General features: G+C 41.1%; 1 protein-coding gene across 1 annotated transcript in view; it reads left to right on the top strand.

Moving 5' to 3' along the window:
* The first annotated feature begins 8,919 nt into the window (after positions 1-8,919).
* Positions 8,920-21,224, top strand: part of LOC139637262 (polypeptide N-acetylgalactosaminyltransferase 10-like) — a 70,187-nt gene continuing 57,882 nt past the window's right edge. The window contains exon 1 of the mRNA XM_071505823.1: positions 8,920-9,170. Within this exon, the coding sequence (XP_071361924.1) occupies positions 9,012-9,170 (159 nt within the window). The 5' untranslated portion in view covers positions 8,920-9,011. The remainder of the gene's footprint in view (positions 9,171-21,224) is intronic.

The raw sequence follows: 21,224 nt of genomic DNA, 5'->3' as shown, positions 1-21,224 counted from the left end.
GAGGATAATGGTGTCTCCAACTGGAAATACAGTCATAATTGTGGCTTAACAGTACAACACTATTAGCTTTATGTGACTTGTACTCTTGAAGCGTGAATGCGAGCCTACAAAATAACAGGAAGACTAGAAGGAGAAAAGTTCCTTCAGTGATATGTTCAGTTCGATTAAAGTTGTAATCCCTGGAACTTTCATGCTTAATTAGGTTTTGTTTAAGATGGTTTCCACTTTTAATTTCTTTCCTTGCAGTTACCATTAACTCTCAGGGTGGGCTGTGGAAACACAGGTGGGGGAAGTAAAGAAGTGTCATTTTTCCTTTTTGTAGAGACAGACAAAGAAAGCAAACACAAAGATGATTTCAAAACTCAGCATTGACACCTTGCAGGTGTGTGCATGCTGAGAGGGAAATCTACACCTTGTGTAAAAGCTGGGAGTCTTTTTCAGCAGGATAAAGGAGCCTCTTGCTGTAACAGCTTCTGCTTGACGGTGTAATTCCTGAAATGTTTGGCTAAAAGGAAATGAAGAGAAAACATGCACTGGCGTTGCCACTCTCTTGCAGGTGCGTGAGTAATAGTTGGTTTATCAGTCTTTGGTTGACTCATTCAGTCATGAGTTTCTCTTATGATATAGATTGTGTTATTGAAGAAGCCCACTGCTCTCCTCATGCTGTCTGTGCTGAAAGAGGTTGAGAGCTGCACGTTTTGGGTCTTTATGCAAATTGAGGTTTCTTGTGTCTTAGGACATATACACCAGTAGCAGACATGCATGTCCAGTATCTCTTGTGGTTGTTTGCTAATCATAAGGTGATATATATCTCGACCAATCTGTGTCCATTTCTTTCCCTGTTCTTGTTCTATAAAAAGAGTTAGCCTGACTCTGTATTGTTGGGACAGGAAGTGATTATACTTAAGATTTTGTGTGAGCCTTGTTCCCTTCTTGATCAATAATAATCTTTTATTAATCTTTTAGTCGATTACTGTCTGTGCTTTTAGTTCTGTCTGTGTTCAGTGTTTCAGCAGAAAATCCATGACACAGGGCATCAATGAAAACATGACAGAGATCATGAAAAAAACATCAAACACAATTGAAATGAAGGACTAAACTGACAATCAGAATAAAACTGGTATAATTTATAACATTTTGGTGCATCATTTATAATAGAACATGCATTGGAGAGACTGGTTGAGCCTTTAGGGAACATAAGATGGAGCAAAAGGTGACTTCTGACACACACAGGCATGCAAATATATAAGGAGTCTGCCAAAAAATGGAGGTTGGCAATTTCTCATCACTGCAGAGAGAGAGAGGCACATTATGAACTGCTGGGGGGTCAGAGCTGACACATCAGAGAGCAGCAAAAACCAACAAGAGGCGACAAAGTCTGAACACGGGCACGGCAGACGTTAAACTGGGATGATGGGGCTCATCTACGGTCCCACAGATGGGATTTTGTCCCAGACAGGCTCTGAGGCAACAAGAGAAGCTACTCTGGGAAAATATAGAAATACCACAGACACTGCCAGGTGGTCATAGTGTAGCAAAACTACAGCCAAAGCTCTCAGCATAAATAAACAAATACAGAGAGAGTTAATGTAATGTAAGGGATGTGGAAAGCTACTGCAGGAGCAGAGGAGACAGATTTACAGAGGGCACTGGTCCAGGAACAGCTCTGGGAATGTAACCGCCTAATCTTTCTTTCTGTGCCAGTTACACCATGAGTCTGAGGGAATACTGATGGTGCATAATTAATTTATACACAAAGAGAGCAGGCTCCATTATAGTCAACACAGAAGGATCCCTGCATGGAGAATGTTTGATTTGGCTGGCACACACCACCAAACAGAGCGATGCTGTGTTCATAACAAAGTCCAGCTGGAAGAGTTTTTGTGCATAAAATGAATAAATGGATGAATCCAAGTGACAAATATGATTTTAATCTGTGACATTTAGTGCATTCCAAGACTGATCATGTTGTATTTGACATGATTTTACAGCCTGCTTTGCCTAATAATTTCCTTCATTTATCACAATGCTCCTCCTGACAATTAAAATAAATAAGATAACAAAACAACAGTGATCGTAACACAGTCAAATCATAGGTGACTAATTATCAAATAAATTTTTGAGAATCAGTGTCACTGTCTTTACTCACTCTGAACTGCTTTCCAAGAAGTCCTGTGTACATATGTTCAAAACAATAGCAAGACAAAGTTTGTAGCCGTGCTAGCAGCACTGATGCTGCACATAGGCAGAGTACCAAACATTAGCATGTTCAGAATCAGAATCAGAATCAGAATCAGTTTTATTGCCAAGTATGTTTTCACATACAAGGAATTTTTTCTGGTGATTGGTGCAATTGATCAGCAACAGTGGGGCTCTCTAGCCTTGTTGATGAGGCTAATAGCAGATGGGAAGAAGCTATTTTTGTGGCGAGAGGTTTTGGTCCTGAAGGACCGCAGCCTCCTGCCAGAGGGGAGTGTCTCAAAGAGTTTGTGTCCAGGGTGGGAGGAGTTCATGTGCCATGCTAACGTGCTGATGATAAGCAAGTAACAGTCATATTTATCGTGTTAGTTTCAACATGTCCTCCAATCTGAACAACCACACAGGTTGTTTCCAACCCTCTGAAACGACCCACAGGAGCGTCTCCTGAAACAGCGCCCCTAGTGGACCCTGGTTGTCATAGTTACAATAATAAACATGTGGACTGTACTGAAGGCACAGTCCACATGTCGCCATGGTTACTATAATAACAGTCATGGCTCAGTTAGGTTTAGGAAAAGAGGGTGGTTTGGGTTAAAATAAGTTCTTCCTCAACATTAGAGAATCTTTGTTGTCATGGTTACAATGATAACAATGAACGGTCATGGATAACAGAAACAACATAAACTGCTACAGTCACATGGGAATCGAACACCGCTCTCCTGGGTCATATTCATCCATCCACCCCAACCTCCTCCTGACGTGGACTCTGTCGCTCTATAAACTACGTCACCGCACTTTTCCCTTTGCTCCTGTCATCATTACTACAACCAGTAGATGTCGCCTAGCAACAAAACCTAACTGAGTCATAATAACCTGCTGACAGACGACCTGTGACCTCGTTTGTTACAGGACAGTCTTGACTTTTATGTTTCCAATATAATTGTCACTATGAATACATCCAACACCGCGTCAGGTGTTTCTGAGCGGTGAAGTCCAGATGTGTGTGCAAGCACGGGCAATTTTTTAAGAATTTTAAAGAAAACATAAAAAAATATAAATTGTACTGGAAAATGAAGTCAGCAGGATGTGCTGCAGGCTAATATTTACTGGAAGCCAAGGATTTGTGCAGGTCTTCCAGCACATATTGTTATGTTTTAATGAATGTCAGTGACACTATTATTCAAATGCTGTATTACCAGTGGTGGTAAGCACATACAAGGCAGTGGAAAAAAATGCATGAAATCACTAATATTGCTGACATGGCTGTAAAAAAAACCCCATAATGAAACTCCTTTGCTACCTTTGCTTACTTTCGGTTGGCGATAAAGAAGCTGGAGGAACACTCCATGCACAATTTATGTGTGAAAGTGCCCTTTCTTAATGCCATGAAAGGTCAAGAAGTGGTAATTCACCAGAGGAATTATCACTGCACAAGGCAAGACTGAGCGACATACTATCCAGCATGACTGGTGTGCTGAGTGGAGGAGTGGAACTGAAGCAGAATTGTTTTATGGTTCCACTTTGCTCTTATCAGCTGATGCTTTCTATATAATTGCTCAGCTTTTCTGGGTAAAATCTGTGGCAGAGCAATCTATCATGTGAGTAAACACGGGAGGCTTTAGGTGGAGGCCATAAAACCCCTACCTGCTTTAAACAGACGACTTTGTGTGAAACTGGTTTTATGTTCATATTTATTCTGAACTAGTTCAAGGTCAGACAGAAATATTTTAAATGTAGTCTCTGGATTTATTGTGCCACCAGATCTGGAATCTGTTAGACAAGATAACAAACTCATTTACAGTCTTTCAAAGTGAAATGTGTGACTGACAGGTTAGAATTGACAGATTGTGGTGACTGTTGCTATTATATTGCATTTATTCATTTGGCAGCTTTTATCCAAAGCAACTTACAAGTGAAGGACAATCATAAAGGTATAGTGCAGTGGGAAACACCACAAGGCCTATTAGCCATTGTTGGGTTTTGACTTTAAACAAATTTTCATTTCCAACCAAAATGCATAATCTGTCAGACAGTGAAGCTGTTAGAGTCCAGTATCCTGACATTACACTGACGTCTGCTGCCTGCTCCTCACTCATTCAGAAGTGAAAGTTAGCGCCTTCATTTTTGCTTTTCAATTGAGATAAATGATATTTTGTAAAAGTAATTTTCTCTCAATATGTTGCAAAGCTTGACTGTCACTTACAGCAAAGAAAATCCTGACCTCCTCTACTTGACCTTAAGCTGCTCCATGAGTCATTATTGTTCCAAGTGGCAGCTGATTTGCTTATTTTTTAACCTCTGACACTCACACTGAACAAATCCTAATTTCCAAACCAGTCAAGCATCACCCTAATCTCCTCTAACCCTTGTATTCGACAGGCATGCATATATAGAGCAGGAAGAATGAGTGTGGGTTAACTCAAGATTAGCGACATTGTTTAACAAAGTGGACTTGAACCCAGGATGTGATGGAGTCTCTCCCCCTGCTAATCCTGCTCTTTCTGTTCCTGCTCTGGACGCTCACAGAGAGAGAGAGAGAGAGAGAGAGAGAGAGAGAGCGAGAGAGAGAGAAGCTCATTCTGCTCTCGTTCTCTCCATCTGTACCAGTCTTAGTTGTGACAATTCAATCTGTTCAGTGTCTTCCTGCATGAATTATGGATAAACCCTGCAACCTCTGAATGTGGTGGGGATTTACGATTTATAACTCCTCCTGCTCGTGTCACAGCCTCAGTGTGGATTTGAAAGAGGTTTGAAAAAAATCAAGGTAATTCATAGAGCATAAAGCAGAGGAAATACCAGCATTATTATCATCTGATGGTGGACCACTGATCGACTCTGCTGTGCTGAAAGCCATTAGCAGAGCTCATTCAGAAAGGGCCGGGCCATGACTTCCCTGATAAGCAATTACTGAACCATCATTCTGTCTCAATGAACTGAGCCGTAAAATCTGCTTCACTGGGTCAAATAAACAGAAAGACGTCATCCAAAACTTTTTAGAAGAACAATGGAAACACAAACATACGAAAAAATAAACATAAGGAAAAAGTTTCATGTATACACCTAGGAGAGGCAAACCAGGCAAATGCCTGCCCGAAGCCCAGTCATATTGGCACATTTGCAATGACAGTTATCTACCACCTTAATCCATATATACCCCCTTTGATGGGCTTTAAAAAGCTTTGTTGCCTGGGCCCCCCTTAGGTCTAGGATCCCCACTGCATATATATGACAGTTTGACCCTGAGTAAATGTGAGGCTCTTTTCTAATGGAACTCCAAAATGTTACTTCAACATAATAATAATAACATAACTTTACATAAACAAATCAGTTTTGGACTCTACTGCTTCACTATGCTGTCCACTAGGTGGCAGTAATGCTTTTAACCTGCAATAATCCACAAACCAATAGAAAAATCCGATTGACTTTTTGTCGAGGTAACTAGGGTGAGGGCTGAAAATCCCAACAGCACTCCTGCAGATTTGACAATCAATACATTTGTGCAATTAATCTGGCATGAAATATATATGCTATGCAAGTAATTGGACTGAAAGTGAATGATCCACATAAGGTAATGAAAAGATCTGTGCTGCACCCAACAACTGAATTAATGAATAAAATATCATAACCAATAGACCCGATGGTCAAATTAGACCCATGTTGTGCCAGAAAAGAAACATTTACATTAAAGTCTCTAAACATATTTTCCTGATGGATGGGGTCCAACATAAACACACTATTTTCTGCCAAAGGAGAATCTCTGAGTTTCTTAGTGCTAATTTCTTAATAAAGAGTCATTTACAGTGCTGTTTTATTTTGTAGCTTCTTGAGTCATGAATATTTAATGCTATAGAAAAAATGCTGTGATTTGATTTGAAGCATGTACACTATATTTAACACAAGCAGGGCTATAAAAACATTAGTGTTAGCCGACTCCTCACTCACGCACCTCTTAATTACACTGAAAACCCTGTAATTTAAGCTCTCCACAGTGAAGGCGAGAAATGGTCATCATAGCAGGTGGTAACAGCAGAGCGAACAATCTAGGGCCCCAACATGTGGAGGGCCCTCAAGAAAACTATGATTAAAATTTCGTTTTTTGTAGCGATTTTGTTATTAGGATAGTATTGTTGACTGGATGAATAGCTTGGCAGATTACTGACAGATTGTTGTGTCTTAATCAATACTGAAGCCTTTCCTCCTATGAAAGTTGCTCCTGCAAATATGATGTATGTTGAGAAAATGGGACTGACACACTTTTTCACGATTTCAGGTTGTGCGTATCAAAGCACATACAGCATTACAAATTAGTGAGTTTTTTTTTTTTTTTTTCTGGTATCGCTCATGACTCCAACAACCTCTACAGATGCTTGTGATTATTTTTTCAATTATTTGTGCCTGGAGAAGGAGGGGAAGGGTCTGAGACACTGAGAGTAGATTCAAACTTAGACAATTTGGTGAAGAAAAGACAAAGACTGGAATCATTTTTAGCAACCTCCAGATTCTGGAGTCAAGCATCGGTGCTGCTAATTCAGTCAGAGGTGAGGCGCGCAGAGACAATGCACTTTATAAGGTAGTAATTACTGTCTCTGTGGAGGTGGAGGGGTTGGTGGAAAATCAACAAATTCTCCACATGGAGGCACAAAGAGATCTGAGACAGGGTTCAGCTGTTGAGACACAAAGGGAAGTAGTGGATACAGAAGAGGACAGTGCTGTTAAGCTGCACTTGAAACAACTTCACTGGTCTCGTTTTGCATGTTTCAACTTAGTTACAATAAATTCAGAATAATCTACAAACACAATTTGATTAAATTCAAAACTTGAAACTTGTTTGCATTTCGAGATGTTTGGTTTGCTGTTGCAAAACGTTCAATATTGTTGTGAGTTATGAGCTGTAAGTACAGATTTCTTGCTGCTGATTTCTTGCAACCTTAGTGAAAAAGGAAGCAGTCACAGTGTTTATTAAGATTTAAATCCAACTCATTAAAACACCCTTAAAGAAGCTATACGTAAGTTTTGCTATTGCTACATAGCTAACATCAGCATTAACAAGTTCAGCGTCAAACTTTATTCCTTTACTGGCCAAGAGATCTCTCCAACGTTGGAAACAAACATCATCATTGACTCTTGTCTCTATCACATCTTGTCTTCAAATGAAGTTAGCACACTAACCAGCTAGCTGCGGCCCATCTGGTCACTTTCCAAAAGCGACTCACTGTAGCCTCCAATCTTCCCTGAAGACACAGCGCTGCTCCAATGGTGTTTTATAACCTCTTGTAAGGACAACGCTGGCTGGAGCTCTTGTCAAGTGACACCACCACTTGCTCCCAGCAAGAAACCAGGTTTGGCTGCAGAGAAAACTTACAAATAGCCTCTTTTAAGACTCATTTTGATTGTGGTTGATTTTCATACCACATGGAAATTAATTGAAATCTGTGGCAAAGTTGATGGTAGGCTACTGTATATAAAAGACTCCATGAGCACACAACTTGAACACAGGGTCAAATACCAGAGGACTCAAACTGATCAGTTTTGTATATATGCTCAGGTGAGATTTATCAGAAATGTTTTGCATGTTCTACAACAGACTAGAGCTAAAGGCGCACCATCAGGAGATGCCAACCAGGCAACTACAAACCCCCATAAATTTCCCAGTAAGACACTGTACAATGCACTGCTGTGGCCCTACCTCCGCCTCTGGCTTTTGCCAACGCAGCAGGACAAAAAGTTCAGTTTATAGAAGCACTGAATTCAGACATTGGCTAACGTGTGATACACTCTATTATCCCGCCAAGTCTTCTTTCAAAAGAATAAACTGTAATCAAGCTGCTGTAGAGGAAATCAGACAGCAACAAGACGGTGCGTGTTTGACCCTTCAAAACAAAAGCACAGATTCTGCAATCTGCAGATGAGGGTGACCATGTGTAGAACAATGTATTTCCTACCAGAACATGCAGTGGGATCATTGCATTAACTATAGAATGACACTCTAGCAGGTAAATACTGAATAGTTAAAACTGTCTTACAGTGTAAGGGCTTTCCTAGTGTTAGAGTTTGTCATAGCTATATAAAATCCAATATGCCAAAATTTGCTAAAAGAGACCTTTACTAAAAGACCACAAAAGAATATATCTGAAAAATCTCAGTCTCATAGGAGAGGCAAAAGTGAGAAATTGCTATAGAATGTGAGATTTGCAGAACCTGAACTGACACAATATGGGTCCTTTTAAATTACAAGGCAGAATTCTTCTCTGTGACTTCCCAGTTTAATTATACACACGGTGCACACAGTGTGTTCACACTGTATAATTTGATGGATTAGCTAAAATCCCATTTTACAGCATTTACACCAATGTGACACAGCAAAAAAAAAAAAAAAAAAAAAAATTAAATTAAATTAAAATGAAGAAAAAAAACACCTGAATGTTTGGCACATTTTGCACATTTTAGCCTACATGTACTGTATATATGCATTTCATGAGCATGTCTTTAATTCGTTAATTGTCCATCTGGGATCCACAATAAATGTGCTTTCATCTCTACTATTCCACACCCATCCATCACTGTTTTCATGGGGAACCTAACGGAGGCTTTTTTTGTACTTGAGAATAGTCAGAGCACCTGTCAGAGTATACGGGGTCTTATTTTGAAAGTCAACACCGGACGTCGCGTATGTTTGGATATTCCCATCAGCTTGAACGCACCCCCCCCCCCCCCCCGGTCACAGTGAAAGTTGCTCCGCTCAGAAAAAGCGGGGGTCGAGGACTCGCCGGTTTCCGCCGCCGCTGCTTCAGACGCGCTGTCCTCCCGGAGAGATGAGGCGGAAAGAGAAGAGGCTGCTGCAGTTCGCGGGGCTGCTCATAGCGGCTCTCCTTTTCCTGCCAAACGTCGGGCTGTGGTCTCTGTACAGGGACCGAGTGTTCGACAACTCGCCCGACTCAGCGGACGGTCCGGGCGGCGTTCCCCCGCTGCAGGTAAGGGAAACCTGGGACCTTCAGGGAGTCTTAAGAAAACATAACTGTGTTGCGTATTTTTCTTAGTTGTCTCCTCGTTTCCCTCTTAATTCAAGGGGGAATAGAGCTTCAACAGACTTTGCTCAGTGCTTGCGAATCTGAAAAAAGGCAGACTCGTCCACACGCCGACTGTACCTACTGTACCTGGTGCAGAGTCAGGACCATGGAGAGCGCCTTAGTACGTTGAGCGCTGGCCAGGTTCAGCACCATGGAGAGCGGCAAGACTGACCGCAGATAAGCCTTCGTGATTTTGTTAACCTGCAGCGATGAAGCATGGAAATGTCCTGTCGACTCAGTTTGATATTTACTGGGTTATCTAGTGCATTTTTTATATGAGATATACATGGATTGTGGAGGCAATGAATGACAAGAAGTTAGGCGTCAGATTATCTCCCATGGAGTCATTTGTGCTGTTAGTTTTGTTTGCTGCTCCACATGTTTGACTTGGATGTGATGTATCAGGCAGAGTCGTTTCAGATTTTTCTTGACAATAAGCAGCTGTAGATGGTATTATTATTCAGTGATCATGATGACCCCTTCAGCATCTGGTTTGTAGCTGTTGCCAGGGGGAAAAAGACTGCCACTGGTTATCTGCATTAAATATAAGGACCAAGTGATCATTTTAGTATATAAATAATAAAAAAATAAAAAAAAAGAAAACAGCCACCACAGGTTATCAGCTTATTTTATCCGACCAACTAAAAACAACATAATGCAGAGTAAAGGTGCAAATCTTTACACTGAGGAAGCTGCAACCAGCAAATATTGTTGTTGTTTAATTAATTAATTCTCATCTATTGTTATTGATTGTTTAGAAACGACATCACAGCTATGCTATAAAACTAGAAATAGCTTTCACAACTAACTATCCAGTCTACATGAAATAGTCATGACCTGCTTTGCGTCTTTGTCACTGATATTTACGCTCATTGACTCTCTAGTCCAGCGTCTCCTTACAGCAGGGCAGTGCTTTGAAACCACTCGTGGTAATGATCTTCACATCTACAGATCAATGGCATCACACCAAGCTGTCTTCAGGTATCTTGTCTATGTTGTATGTGTGAGAAGAAGAGAAGAAAAGCCACCCTGAACTCCAAATCTGATTCACAATCGAAGCATGAAACGACCACTTTTCCACCTTGAGTGAGCTCAGAATGATAAAGATTTCAATTTTTCTGAGGGATTAAATAGATTCAACAGCACTAAGGTAAAACTACCGCTGTCAAATGCAGGTAATTTAGTATGAGTCATGTGCAAATTCACGCATTACCAGCCAGAGTAGATGTATGTGCCGTTATTACATTCAAATGATGATCCACCGTCACAGATGTAACAAACAGCAGCAGGTTCAAACGAAGGTTCCAGATCATGAATTTCCTTTCAGAAGAAGAGAGTGAAGTGATTAGAATCATTATAATATATTATAAGACTGACTGACCAACCAGCCAATTTAATGGATTGGTGCAAAGCAGGTCTCTTATTGACCAGTATTTCTTTTCTCAGATCCACTATATCAGGGTTTGTGGATCGATTTTGATGCACCACTCCCTGAAACCAGACTATGTGAGCAGAGTTGGCATTTTCATATGAAATCATAGACACTGTTAGAGTCACCTATTTACGTTCTGATGAAAACAGTCATCATCATTGGTCTTAAAATCAGTAACTTTTCCAACTAGCTTCAGCCTCTCAATTGATTTTTTAAAATTCCATTTTTCAAAATGAGAGTCCCCAGTCATTTATCCCCGCGAATCCTTTCAGGGTGCAGTGTTATATTTTGTAGAAAATTAAAATAGATTGCTGCTCTACAGTGACCCTCTGCTTCATTTGATATCATCCAGAGAGGATATTTTGCACAAATTGCCCTTAATACCACTCAAGATTGCAACAACAACTTAAAGGCTGATTTAATGTATCTTCATTAGTGAGGTGGTTTGGAGCAGTGAGATTATATTTATTCTGTTTAAATGCTAGTTCTGCCCTCCCAAGGACTCCCAGAAAGAAAGTCAAAACAATGTGAAGCTGAAATTAGAGCAGTTAAATTCAGCTCTGTTCATGGTTTTTAGACATATGATGGAAGCCTCATCCAGGTGAGATGTCAAACATGTTTCATGTGCAGATAGAAGAGGTTGATGTGGATGGAGGAGTCATCAAACCTTTTCACAAAAGACTGTGTTCACTTCCTGTTCTTCAAGCAGTCAGATTTATTCTAACCATGACCATGTTAATTTACTAACCTTAACAAATTCATTTATTAACCCAAAACTGTAACCTTTCCCAAACCCAAACCAATGGTCCAAATATTGTTGTCCTTCCAAAAGAGGTATCAGATGAGTAACTGATGTGTTGTTCTGGAGGATGGAGGACTTGTTGAACAGTTGGTTCCACACATTCTCCTTTCTCAGGGTCATGTTGCCTCTGGGAAGCGTAGTAGAGCTACAGTATGTAGCAGTGCAACCCCAGTTCCTACGAATGGTAGTTATATGCAACTAGACTGCAACAGCAAATATGCTTTGTCAGAAATGTAATCCTTGGCTGGATTACAACTCAGTACTTAATCAGACCAGGATCTTTCCCTAACCTTAACCAAGTGCTGTAAGAGTCTAAGCAAGTGGATATTGTACTGCAACATCAGATATTTTAGCAGAAAACAAACTTATTGTCTGTGAACATTTTACTGATATCTATCAGTATCAATATATTTTTGACTCAAATACAATACCATCAGTACAATAATAGAAAATATAATCTAGTTGCAATGATGTTTACTAGAAAATGTATTTGTTTTTGCAGTTTAGTTGCACATAACCATAATTTCTGGGAGACATGGTTGCGCTGTTTTGCAATTCTGTGATTCAGTACAATGGATGTGCAGGAAGCTAATGAGCTAATCCAGTAAGTTCCACGGCTTATTGTGTAATAATTAGACTCAGGTTGCAAAAAGGAATTGTCCTTTGCCCATTTTATGTGGCATTTTTGGCAACTTTTAGTGACAGATAACATACAATATATGATACTGTCCTCCTAAGAAGAACGACCACAGCAGTCGATTTTTGCAAATGATATATACCCTGAGGGAATACAGCAAAGGAGGAATCAAGGTGACATTATTGCTGACCGCCAAAGTCTGTGTGAGGATGTGTAAACACTTGATTTGCCAATTTACCCACTCATCTTATCATCCCAGCACTCTGCACTTGTTTGTACCGCATTCAAATGTGCTGTGGAAGGTGGGGATAGAAAATATTCCCATGGTTGTATGATTCAGGGCTGGATGTGTAAAAAAATACCATGCATGATCAATATAACACCATACCTATTGATTCAGCATTTGGTTACCTTGAGCTGCAGGGTTTGGCTGACATGAGGATTCAGTTTTTGTTTGTGTGCATTTTTATAAATTCGACCTTTTAGAAAAATCTACGACATGAATGGTGGAGTGAAGTAGGAAACTGGTCACATGACATTAACATGTCATTATGTCAATATCATGTGGATACTGACGGGTCTGTCATTGTGCACTGGGTGAACAACAGTGACATACATTGCACAGGCTGCCAGTCTGTCATCAGCCAGCACTTATTTCAGCTGCTGGAAAGCAAGCGTTCATCCTCTGTTCTGTTTCTTCCTTGTAAACTTTTATTAGTGAAAGACAAATGGAACAAAGGACAAATGAGGGAAGAAGTAAGGACCAATATTTGTGACTGTGTTCTGTGTGTGAGTGCTCCCTGTGGGCTGTTATGGCTTCACTGAAGTAGATAAAAATCAATACCCTAATCCCATTCAGCCTCTTTTTTTCCCACATAAGTCTTGTTAGAGATGTTTTGTAGCAGATATTTTCTTCCCCTTGTTGGTTTCTGTCTGCTTCACTTGCAGGAGACGCAGTGCTTAAACCATCAAAATAAGATCAGAGCAGATTAAACACAAACAGTATGAGCTGCAGTCTCATTCATCCACAATCTCTCTCGCACTGATGTGTTAGATGAAATAGAATATAAATGAATAACATTCATACATATTGTTTTTTTTAATTTTATTTACCCAGGGAGGAAGGCACGAAGGCTTTTCTCCAGCACCATCCTTGTTTGCATTTATTTGGTGGCACTTTATCACTTGCAGATTTCTGCTCTTTGCCTTGGAGCATTTTAGTTGCAGTGATTTTCTACTGAGCACTGATTATAGAGCTAGTTGCTGTTTTGGCCCAGTCAGCAGTGTTCCTTTTACTGTCCAATCAGATCAGACCAATCACTAATGTTAAAGGGAGAGCCTGTCCTGTAAAAAATGAGCCCATAGGTCGTTTGTGCAGCAGGTTGTTATGACCCAAAGTTAGGTTTTGTTGCTAGGCAACATCTAGTGGTTGTAGTAATGATGACAGGAGCAAAGGGAAAAGTGCGGTGACGTAGTTTTTAGAGCAACAAAGTCCATGTCAGGAGGAGGTTGGGGTGGATGGATGGATGACCATTGACAAAATTAACCATGTTGTTATAGTAACCATGAAAACAAAGATTGTATTATGTTCAGGGAGTACTTATTTTAACCCAAACCTGAACCTAAACCTAAACCTAAACTTCAGGTTGGAGGACTGGTTGTGAAGGGATGTTGCCCATTGGTAAAAAAAAACAAAAAAACAAACAAAAAAAAAACTTCCATGTAGGATACATGTGCGATTCCTCTGTCCAAGCTACTCTGAAGCCTTTTATCAAGGGTGAGGATGGGAGGCTGAATAATTAGCTGAATGAAAAGTACTCACTGTTGAGCCTGTTGAACCTCTGGCCACAAGCCTCAATCTGTAATAACAAATTCAGGTGTTATAGGGTCGGGCAAGAAACCAAAACAGTATCAAAACCGACATTTAGCACCTCTCACCGACTTAATGTCAGTTAATACTTTCCTCATAAACTGTCCCCTTAAAAAAATGCGACCTCGTCTTCATTCACGTGTCTCCGCCCAGTCCAACTAATGTTAGTTCATGTTCAGAAAGTGAAGAAGCAAAACACTGGCTTTCCCCCCTCTATTATTTAAAAATGAAAGGCCCTGGGGTAACATGCACAGCGTGTGCACGCCGATGTGGCTAAATGCCTTTCAGCAGCACACTGACAGTTCTTTGTGTTAAACCAATTGATTTGCTCCTCTTAACCATATTGAGAATTGATCGCTGTAGTCGAGGGAAGGAGCCACCTTTCTCAGCACAACCCAGTGTGACTCAGGCCCAGCAGAGCAGAGCAGAGGAGGCTGGTTCAGACAGGTGCACGTACATTATGGAGGATCCTGGGAGGAGGGTCACGGGAGCTGGTGAAAGCCACATCTGTCCTATAGCAGCCCCATGTTGAATGGAGCCAAGCTCAGAAGCAACAGGCAGAGATGAGTCACTCATCTGTAGTCTGCGTCCTGCTGACAGAGAGACATTCACATTGGGGGGGGGGGGGACTGCAGGGCTGCCATCAGTGCTGCTGCTGCTGCTGCTGCTGCTGGTCATGTGACTGTAGCTCTGAAACAAAGACAAAGAGATACAGTTTGTGGCGGCAGTGGCCTTCATCAGGACTCTGCATCTTGACTCAGACATGAATCTGTCTCATTATAACACCACACTGCAGGTTCTGTCGTGGTCCATGTTGTCTAATTAACTACCAGCCACGACAGTGTGGCTGCTATTGTTTCCATCTTATGATCATAGGGTCCGATTTATGTTTCTGCCAGTAGGTGCTCTGGATAGTTGAATGTCCCACCCCCACGCCAAATATAAACCATGACCTTCGTGACTTGTTGCTATACGGATTTGGAAAAGTCAAATGCACGCATTTCAGTACTATATGAAATGAACGACCGACACGTATGCACATACACAGGGGGATCGGAGATGAAAAGTTTAATGATACACAACATGAGATGCAAGGTGAACTCCATGCTGTGCATGCGGAGTGTGTGCTCAGTCAGATGGAGTGTGGCAAGTGCTCTGTTAGATCAATAGGAGGGGCGCTCTGTGATCGGTGGTCCGGGCCCAGAAGCACCCACCGTTTCGGCGCCTATGTCTGTAATGATGCTTTTCAACTTCACTCCTGTTAAACTGCATCTAATTAACCATAACAAACCCTACAATAAATAAATAAATAAAATAAAATATAATTATTCATGAATGAGGAAAATTAATCCTCTTAATAATTATATATTGTGAAAATTACCACATAAATTGACTTCACCAGACACATTTTCAGTCTTTAGTAAATATGTTTAATGGTTGCTCTGATGTCTGAAACACCTCAGAAGTGAAATTATCATTCACACCTCGTGGCAAAGCTGCTAGTGTTGTCTACAGAGACCCAATGAGTTTGTTCCCTCAATAACAAAAAATAAACTATAAATTACACTGTAATTTATAAACAATCGTCCTTACAGAAACAGCCTTTTTGCCTAATAAAGCCTTTGACCAGATCAGAGCACATTATTCTGAGATAGTCCCACTTTTGTAAGATGGAGGCTCTTGGGCATGAAACATCAAGACAAACGATCATGTAACAGACAGATAAGAAGGCTGTAATTATATACAATATGATATTAAAGGTAAGCAATGCACAAATTAAAAACAGCAGTTTGTCACAAACTATGCAAGACTACATTAAAATAAAAAAAACACTGAAGTTAATCTCTCTGCTGATGAAGCTCATGTGATATGTCCAAAAGCTCCTGAAAAGCTACTAAACTTACCTTGAGGTAACCTTGTTTTGCTGTTTCCAAGGTCAAGATTGGATTTCGTCCCATTTAGCTCAACCCAAATTAAAGTTTAATGGAATTGTGCCTGCATGCTGAACAATAGACACATACAGATTCTACTGAAAGTGTTGTAATATTGAATTCTTGTTTTTTTGTGCAGTGCAAACACTGGTAGCAGCCTCATTGCAGGGTTTCAAGTGTTGTAGCATTATCCCCATAACAGCAGGACTGCACTTTATCCACATCGAGTTGAAAATGCACGTTTTTCTCACATGGAGGTAAAATGGCTCTGTATTTTCTCAGCTTCATCCAAAGCTCAGTGTAGTCTGACAGTTTGAAGCTGGTCTGTGCTGTTTCTGCAAGAGCAGTGAGACAGGGACTCGTCTGTCACCTTTGCCTTTAGCTGGGACAGGAAGCTGCTCCTTGTGGTTGTGGTACCACATCTCCACAGCGCTTAAAGGTCCCATATAGTATTAAGGTAGATTCCATGTGTTTCTTGATTATAAAGCAGGTCTAGGTTCTGTATTAATACTGTGAAAGTATCAAAGCCTCAGTCCACAGAGAAATGCACACAGCCTGTATTCAGAAACTGAGCCTTAAAATGAGCCGTCAGGATTTCTGGAACTTTGTGATGTCACAACAAAGCAGTCTCCACCTTCAGCTGTCCCCACAGAGCACCCCACCTAGACCCAGAGTCCAACCTTGCAGGATTAGGTTTGTTGAGTGTTTACTTGAAATCTGATATATTTTTATTCAATCATTTAGAAAACAATTAGCCAATCAGAAGAGGTTCACAGCTTATCCTCTGATTGGTTGACCGACCTGTTGTTTCTAGAGCTCCAGAGAGAAGCCTGAGAGAGGAGATGTAAAACTACACTCAGATGGTTTTTGGCACTAAGACAGGTACATCTTCTTATGGATATCAACACTTCAAATATAATACCAGAAAAGTGTAAAATATGGGACCTTTAATGGCCACCATGCAGTATTCCTGTGCTGTAATTCCCCTGGTTTCTTCTTCCTCAGACATGATAAGGAGCTTATTTAAACGGCTCAGATGGGTTTGGACTGGAGCCAGCGGAGGCTGCAATTCCAACAGTTCCAACACAGCTGTAAATGAATAGCGATAGCCCCAGCAGATCCATTACGCCACGCTCATACCTCACAATTTGTTCTTTTGTTAAAATGCTGTGCAATAGTCCTAAAAAAGCTTTTTTTTCTCTGTAAGGGTTCATTCAACCAAATAAAAAAATATATTTGCTGCTGTACTGCTATCCCAACCTCTGGCGTCACAGATAGTTTTGGATTTTTTTGCAGAGCCTTTTGAGATACACACCTCTAACATAACTGCAGTGCAGTGGAGGTGAATTGTTTTTAGTGTGTGTCCTTCAAAGTAGAGATAAGTGTTTTTTTGCCAAAACATCATATTGGTTATTCTGAATAATTCACACAGCTCAGTACTAGCAGCTGTCATGCAGGAACTATTTCTTTGGTAGAAAGGAGTTCAGATGATACCTGTGTGCATTAACCATAGTAGAGGACAATCGCATAATGTGGACATTGGGCTGCACATGGGAGTTTTTGCTTAATCATATTGAATAATTGCAGGAGCGCATCTCAGCCCCTTCCTCAAATTAAAGAGGAGTGAAGTTTCCCGTGAGTGCACCTGAAACACAGAGAGCCTCGACAACAAAAAGCAAAAAAAAAAAAAGGGAAAGGGGGAAGCTTGGACTCATTTTTGTCCGCCTCATTTTATATACTTAACAGGCTTTTAAAAATAAAACAAGCCCTCTTTTAGCAGCAGTGTATGCATATGTATCAAAGTGTTCAGGAGCAGTAATGGGAGTTTAAATTGTGATATCTGCATGTCTGCTGGCTGTATCCGCCAACATTTATTAATATCCTTTAGCTGTTTGGGAGACTCAGTCGGCTGTAGCCGGTTGATAGCAGGATTGCTTTGAGCTGGAGGTGTGGTTGTGTACAGTTGTGCAGTTTGCCCTACTTAGTTTGTGTTAGTATGGTCTTTTATTTTTTTTTATTTGTGCACATACTGAGAGTGTATCTGTCCAGTTAGTGTGTTCCTCTGAGTGTGTACTTTCTTGTTAGTTTTTTTGTGTACTCTGTGTGTGCGTACACTCAGATCAGAGCAGATACAAACCCTGTGAGCTGAAAAGAGCAGTGAAGTGCTGGAGAGAGAGAGACAGAGAGCAAAAGTAGCAAAAGCCTATTGTCAAAAAATATGTCGACACACAAACATTACAACCGAACATGTCATTTGAAAACCACTGGTGTCTTGTCTGCTGCTCTAGCAGCCTCCGCTCTTCTGGTTTCAGTCTTTCCACAAGATTTTAGAACCTGGCTGCAGAGATTTGTACTTTGTGAGCCACAAAAAAGCATTAGTAAGTTTGGTCAGGTCTGGCTCACAGTCGGCATTCCAGTTCATCCCAGAGTTGGATGGTTTCAAAGTCAGGGCTGTGTGCAGACCAGTCAAGATCCTATTCATAAGGGTACTATGATGTTGAAGCAGGAAAGGGTCTTCCCTAAACTGTGTGAGTGCACTTTTGTCCAAAACAACATTGTATTCTGGAGCATGACGAGCTCCCCTGACAGGAAGTAAGGCTACGTTCACACTAATACTTTTTCATTTGAAAGAAATAATCTTCAACAATACTAACAACACCTGAAAATCACAGACTAAAAATAAAGATGGACGTAGCCTCCCTTACGTCGCCCATAGGTTTCTGAAGAGCGGTTTAAAAGTTCACCATCAGCATCTCGTCAGTGCTTGACTCCGCCTACCTCCTGGCAATTCCAAAAAGGGGCGATGAGTTGAGATGTTTGTGGAGCTGAGCCTTTAGTGAATGCTTGTTCGTAGCAAGCATACACTCTCAATTATGCACAACTTTAAGCCTTAATAATATTTAAGCAGATGCGTTATATAAAAATTCATTCAGTTCAGTTGCCATGAAGGAGGAAATTAGCTCTAGAGACCAAAACTGTTTTTGTACCAGGCTGTAAACATGTTTATTTCTGCTGTAAAGTTGGACATTTTAACATGGGAGTCAATGGGGACTGACTCACTGTTGGAGCCAGACTCTAGTGGTCATTAGAGGAACTGCAGCTCTTGGCGCTTACGTGTTGGCTTCCTTTTTTCAGCCCTGGAGCTTGCTGTTTGGCCCAAACGAGGGAAAAAAGACCCAGATCATTTTGTCTTGGACAAAAACATTTTGTATCACTCAAGGAAAATGTACAAATTTTACAACTTATTTATGAGTAAGTTGCCTGTTCATTTCTCCAGAAATACAACCTGAAAACAGAATCTGCTTTGCTGTTTTGTGTCACAGGTGTCAAATGAAACATTTAAATGGTGTATGTGCTCAGAGTAGCATTTTCTGTGAGGTGTGGAGTTCTGCTAAAACATCCAGCGGGTGCAACACGTTTTTCATTTCTCATAGTAAAGTTAGGAGAAAGAAAACACACAAAAAACAAACATGAAAAAAAAAAAACACTGTATGTGAACACATCCGATTCCATCCCGCAATCTTTTCATGTTCCTGTCTTCCATCTTCAGCTTTACTTTGATTTAAAAGCTAAAATCAAAAAGGAGTGAGAGCCCTCATCTGTAACCATCTTCTCTGCCTGTTTCATGAAAGCAGCAGGTGATCTACACGTTTTGTGAGATGTTCATACCACAATCCATCAATATCAGGGGCAGAGAGCCTGACACCGCAGGAGGCGCAGGACTCCATGAGTCCTGGCCTCTTTCTGGTCCTCTGGCTGCTCGCTCTGTCTCAGCAGGACTCTGGATAATGACTCCTTTTGGGAGATAATGGACTCTGCCGTGGCCTTGCTGAGCTCTTCTTTGAGGGGGGTTTGGAGTGACTCACTGCAGGGGCCTTCGCCTGGAGGTCCTCCGCCTCGAGCCCGTGTCTGCCTCAGACAGGATGGAGAGGGGATGCCTTGAGGGATTTGCATGCGTATCACGTCAGGGTTGCTCATCCTGAAAGAGAGATTGTGCGTGCTGTTTCACAGCTTCCCTGACGTAGCAGAAAGGTAAAACTGACACCTCCTCTGTGTTTTGATTGTGTCTCTCACAACTTCAATGCAATGATAATGTGACTGAGTCTGCTGGATGTGTTGGTGGAAAATATCTTTGCTGCTGTATCAGCTGCAACAGGTTTAAAAGGTTGTACTGTATATCAGGGCTGTATGTCAGTGAGCTCCTGCCCCTCAGCTGCCAAAAATAAATCAATAAATAAAAAGAAGTGAATGCAGCTTGAAGGTTCTTTCTGCGCAGCAGTGAAGCTGATACCAGTATTATCCCACCAGTCCTCCAACCTGAACCACCATATGGTCCTTTTTTTTGTTTCAACCCTCTGAGATAGTGCCCTTACGGCGGCAGGTGAACCGGACCTTGGTTTTCAAGGTTACAGTAGTAAACATGAGCACTTACCCTACTCGCCATGGTTACTATAATAACTGTCATGGCTCAGTTAGCTTTTTTACTTCCTGAACATTAGAAAATCTTTGTTGTCATGGTTACAATAATAACAAGGAACTGTCCTGGATAATAGACCTATGTGCTCGTTTTTTGTCTCGGTATTCCTGTTTTCCGTTTTTGAGGTATGTTATGTAGCACTGCCTTAAGATTTGACAAGTAATTTGAACTCTTAGTGGTACTAAACACAAAAGTCAGAGAATCACCAAAATCATTCTTGTGGGAATATTGTCTGAGCAAATTCAATGTAAATCCAATAATCCAATGAGTCATAATAACCTGCTGCACAAACGACCTATGGGCTCCTTTTTTACAGGAGGCCAGTCTCATATTATCACTTGTAAATGGACAATCATAGTACTTATTCATCTCGCTCTGTCCTGGCCTTGCATGGAGGTAGGAATAGGTTGGCCATTGCACATAAGTTTTGTATTCTTAGACGAGGGAGCAGGGGAGGGAGGGAGCCACCAGCACAGATTCACTTGTCTGTGAAGTGGCTGAAGGTGGAGGAGGAGGAGCAGAGGGTGAGGTAGAACAGGAAAGGTAATTGTGTCTCTGGGGGTCAAGGTAGATCTGCCTGTGATCTGACAGAACAGGAAGGGGAAGAAAAAAGGAACAGGAAAGCTTCCTCTCCTCACTCCGAGCAGCTGTCGACTCTCCCCGCAGGAGGAGAGGAAACAGAAAAGGGAAGTATTGACCCAAGGTGGTCTGATTCATCCTCCTCAGAGAATGAACGGGGAGCTGCGTTCTTATCAGATTTACTGCTCTGCTGGTGATACCAGCTTTTCTTCCACACCAAACAAAGGCAG

This window comes from Trachinotus anak, unplaced genomic scaffold (genome assembly GCF_046630095.1).
Source record: "Trachinotus anak isolate AG129_WGS33_773 ecotype Australia unplaced genomic scaffold, CSIRO_AGI_Tana_v1 ptg000020l, whole genome shotgun sequence".
NCBI lineage: Eukaryota > Metazoa > Chordata > Actinopteri > Carangiformes > Carangidae > Trachinotus > Trachinotus anak.
This window is presented reverse-complemented; position numbering and strand designations above follow the sequence as displayed.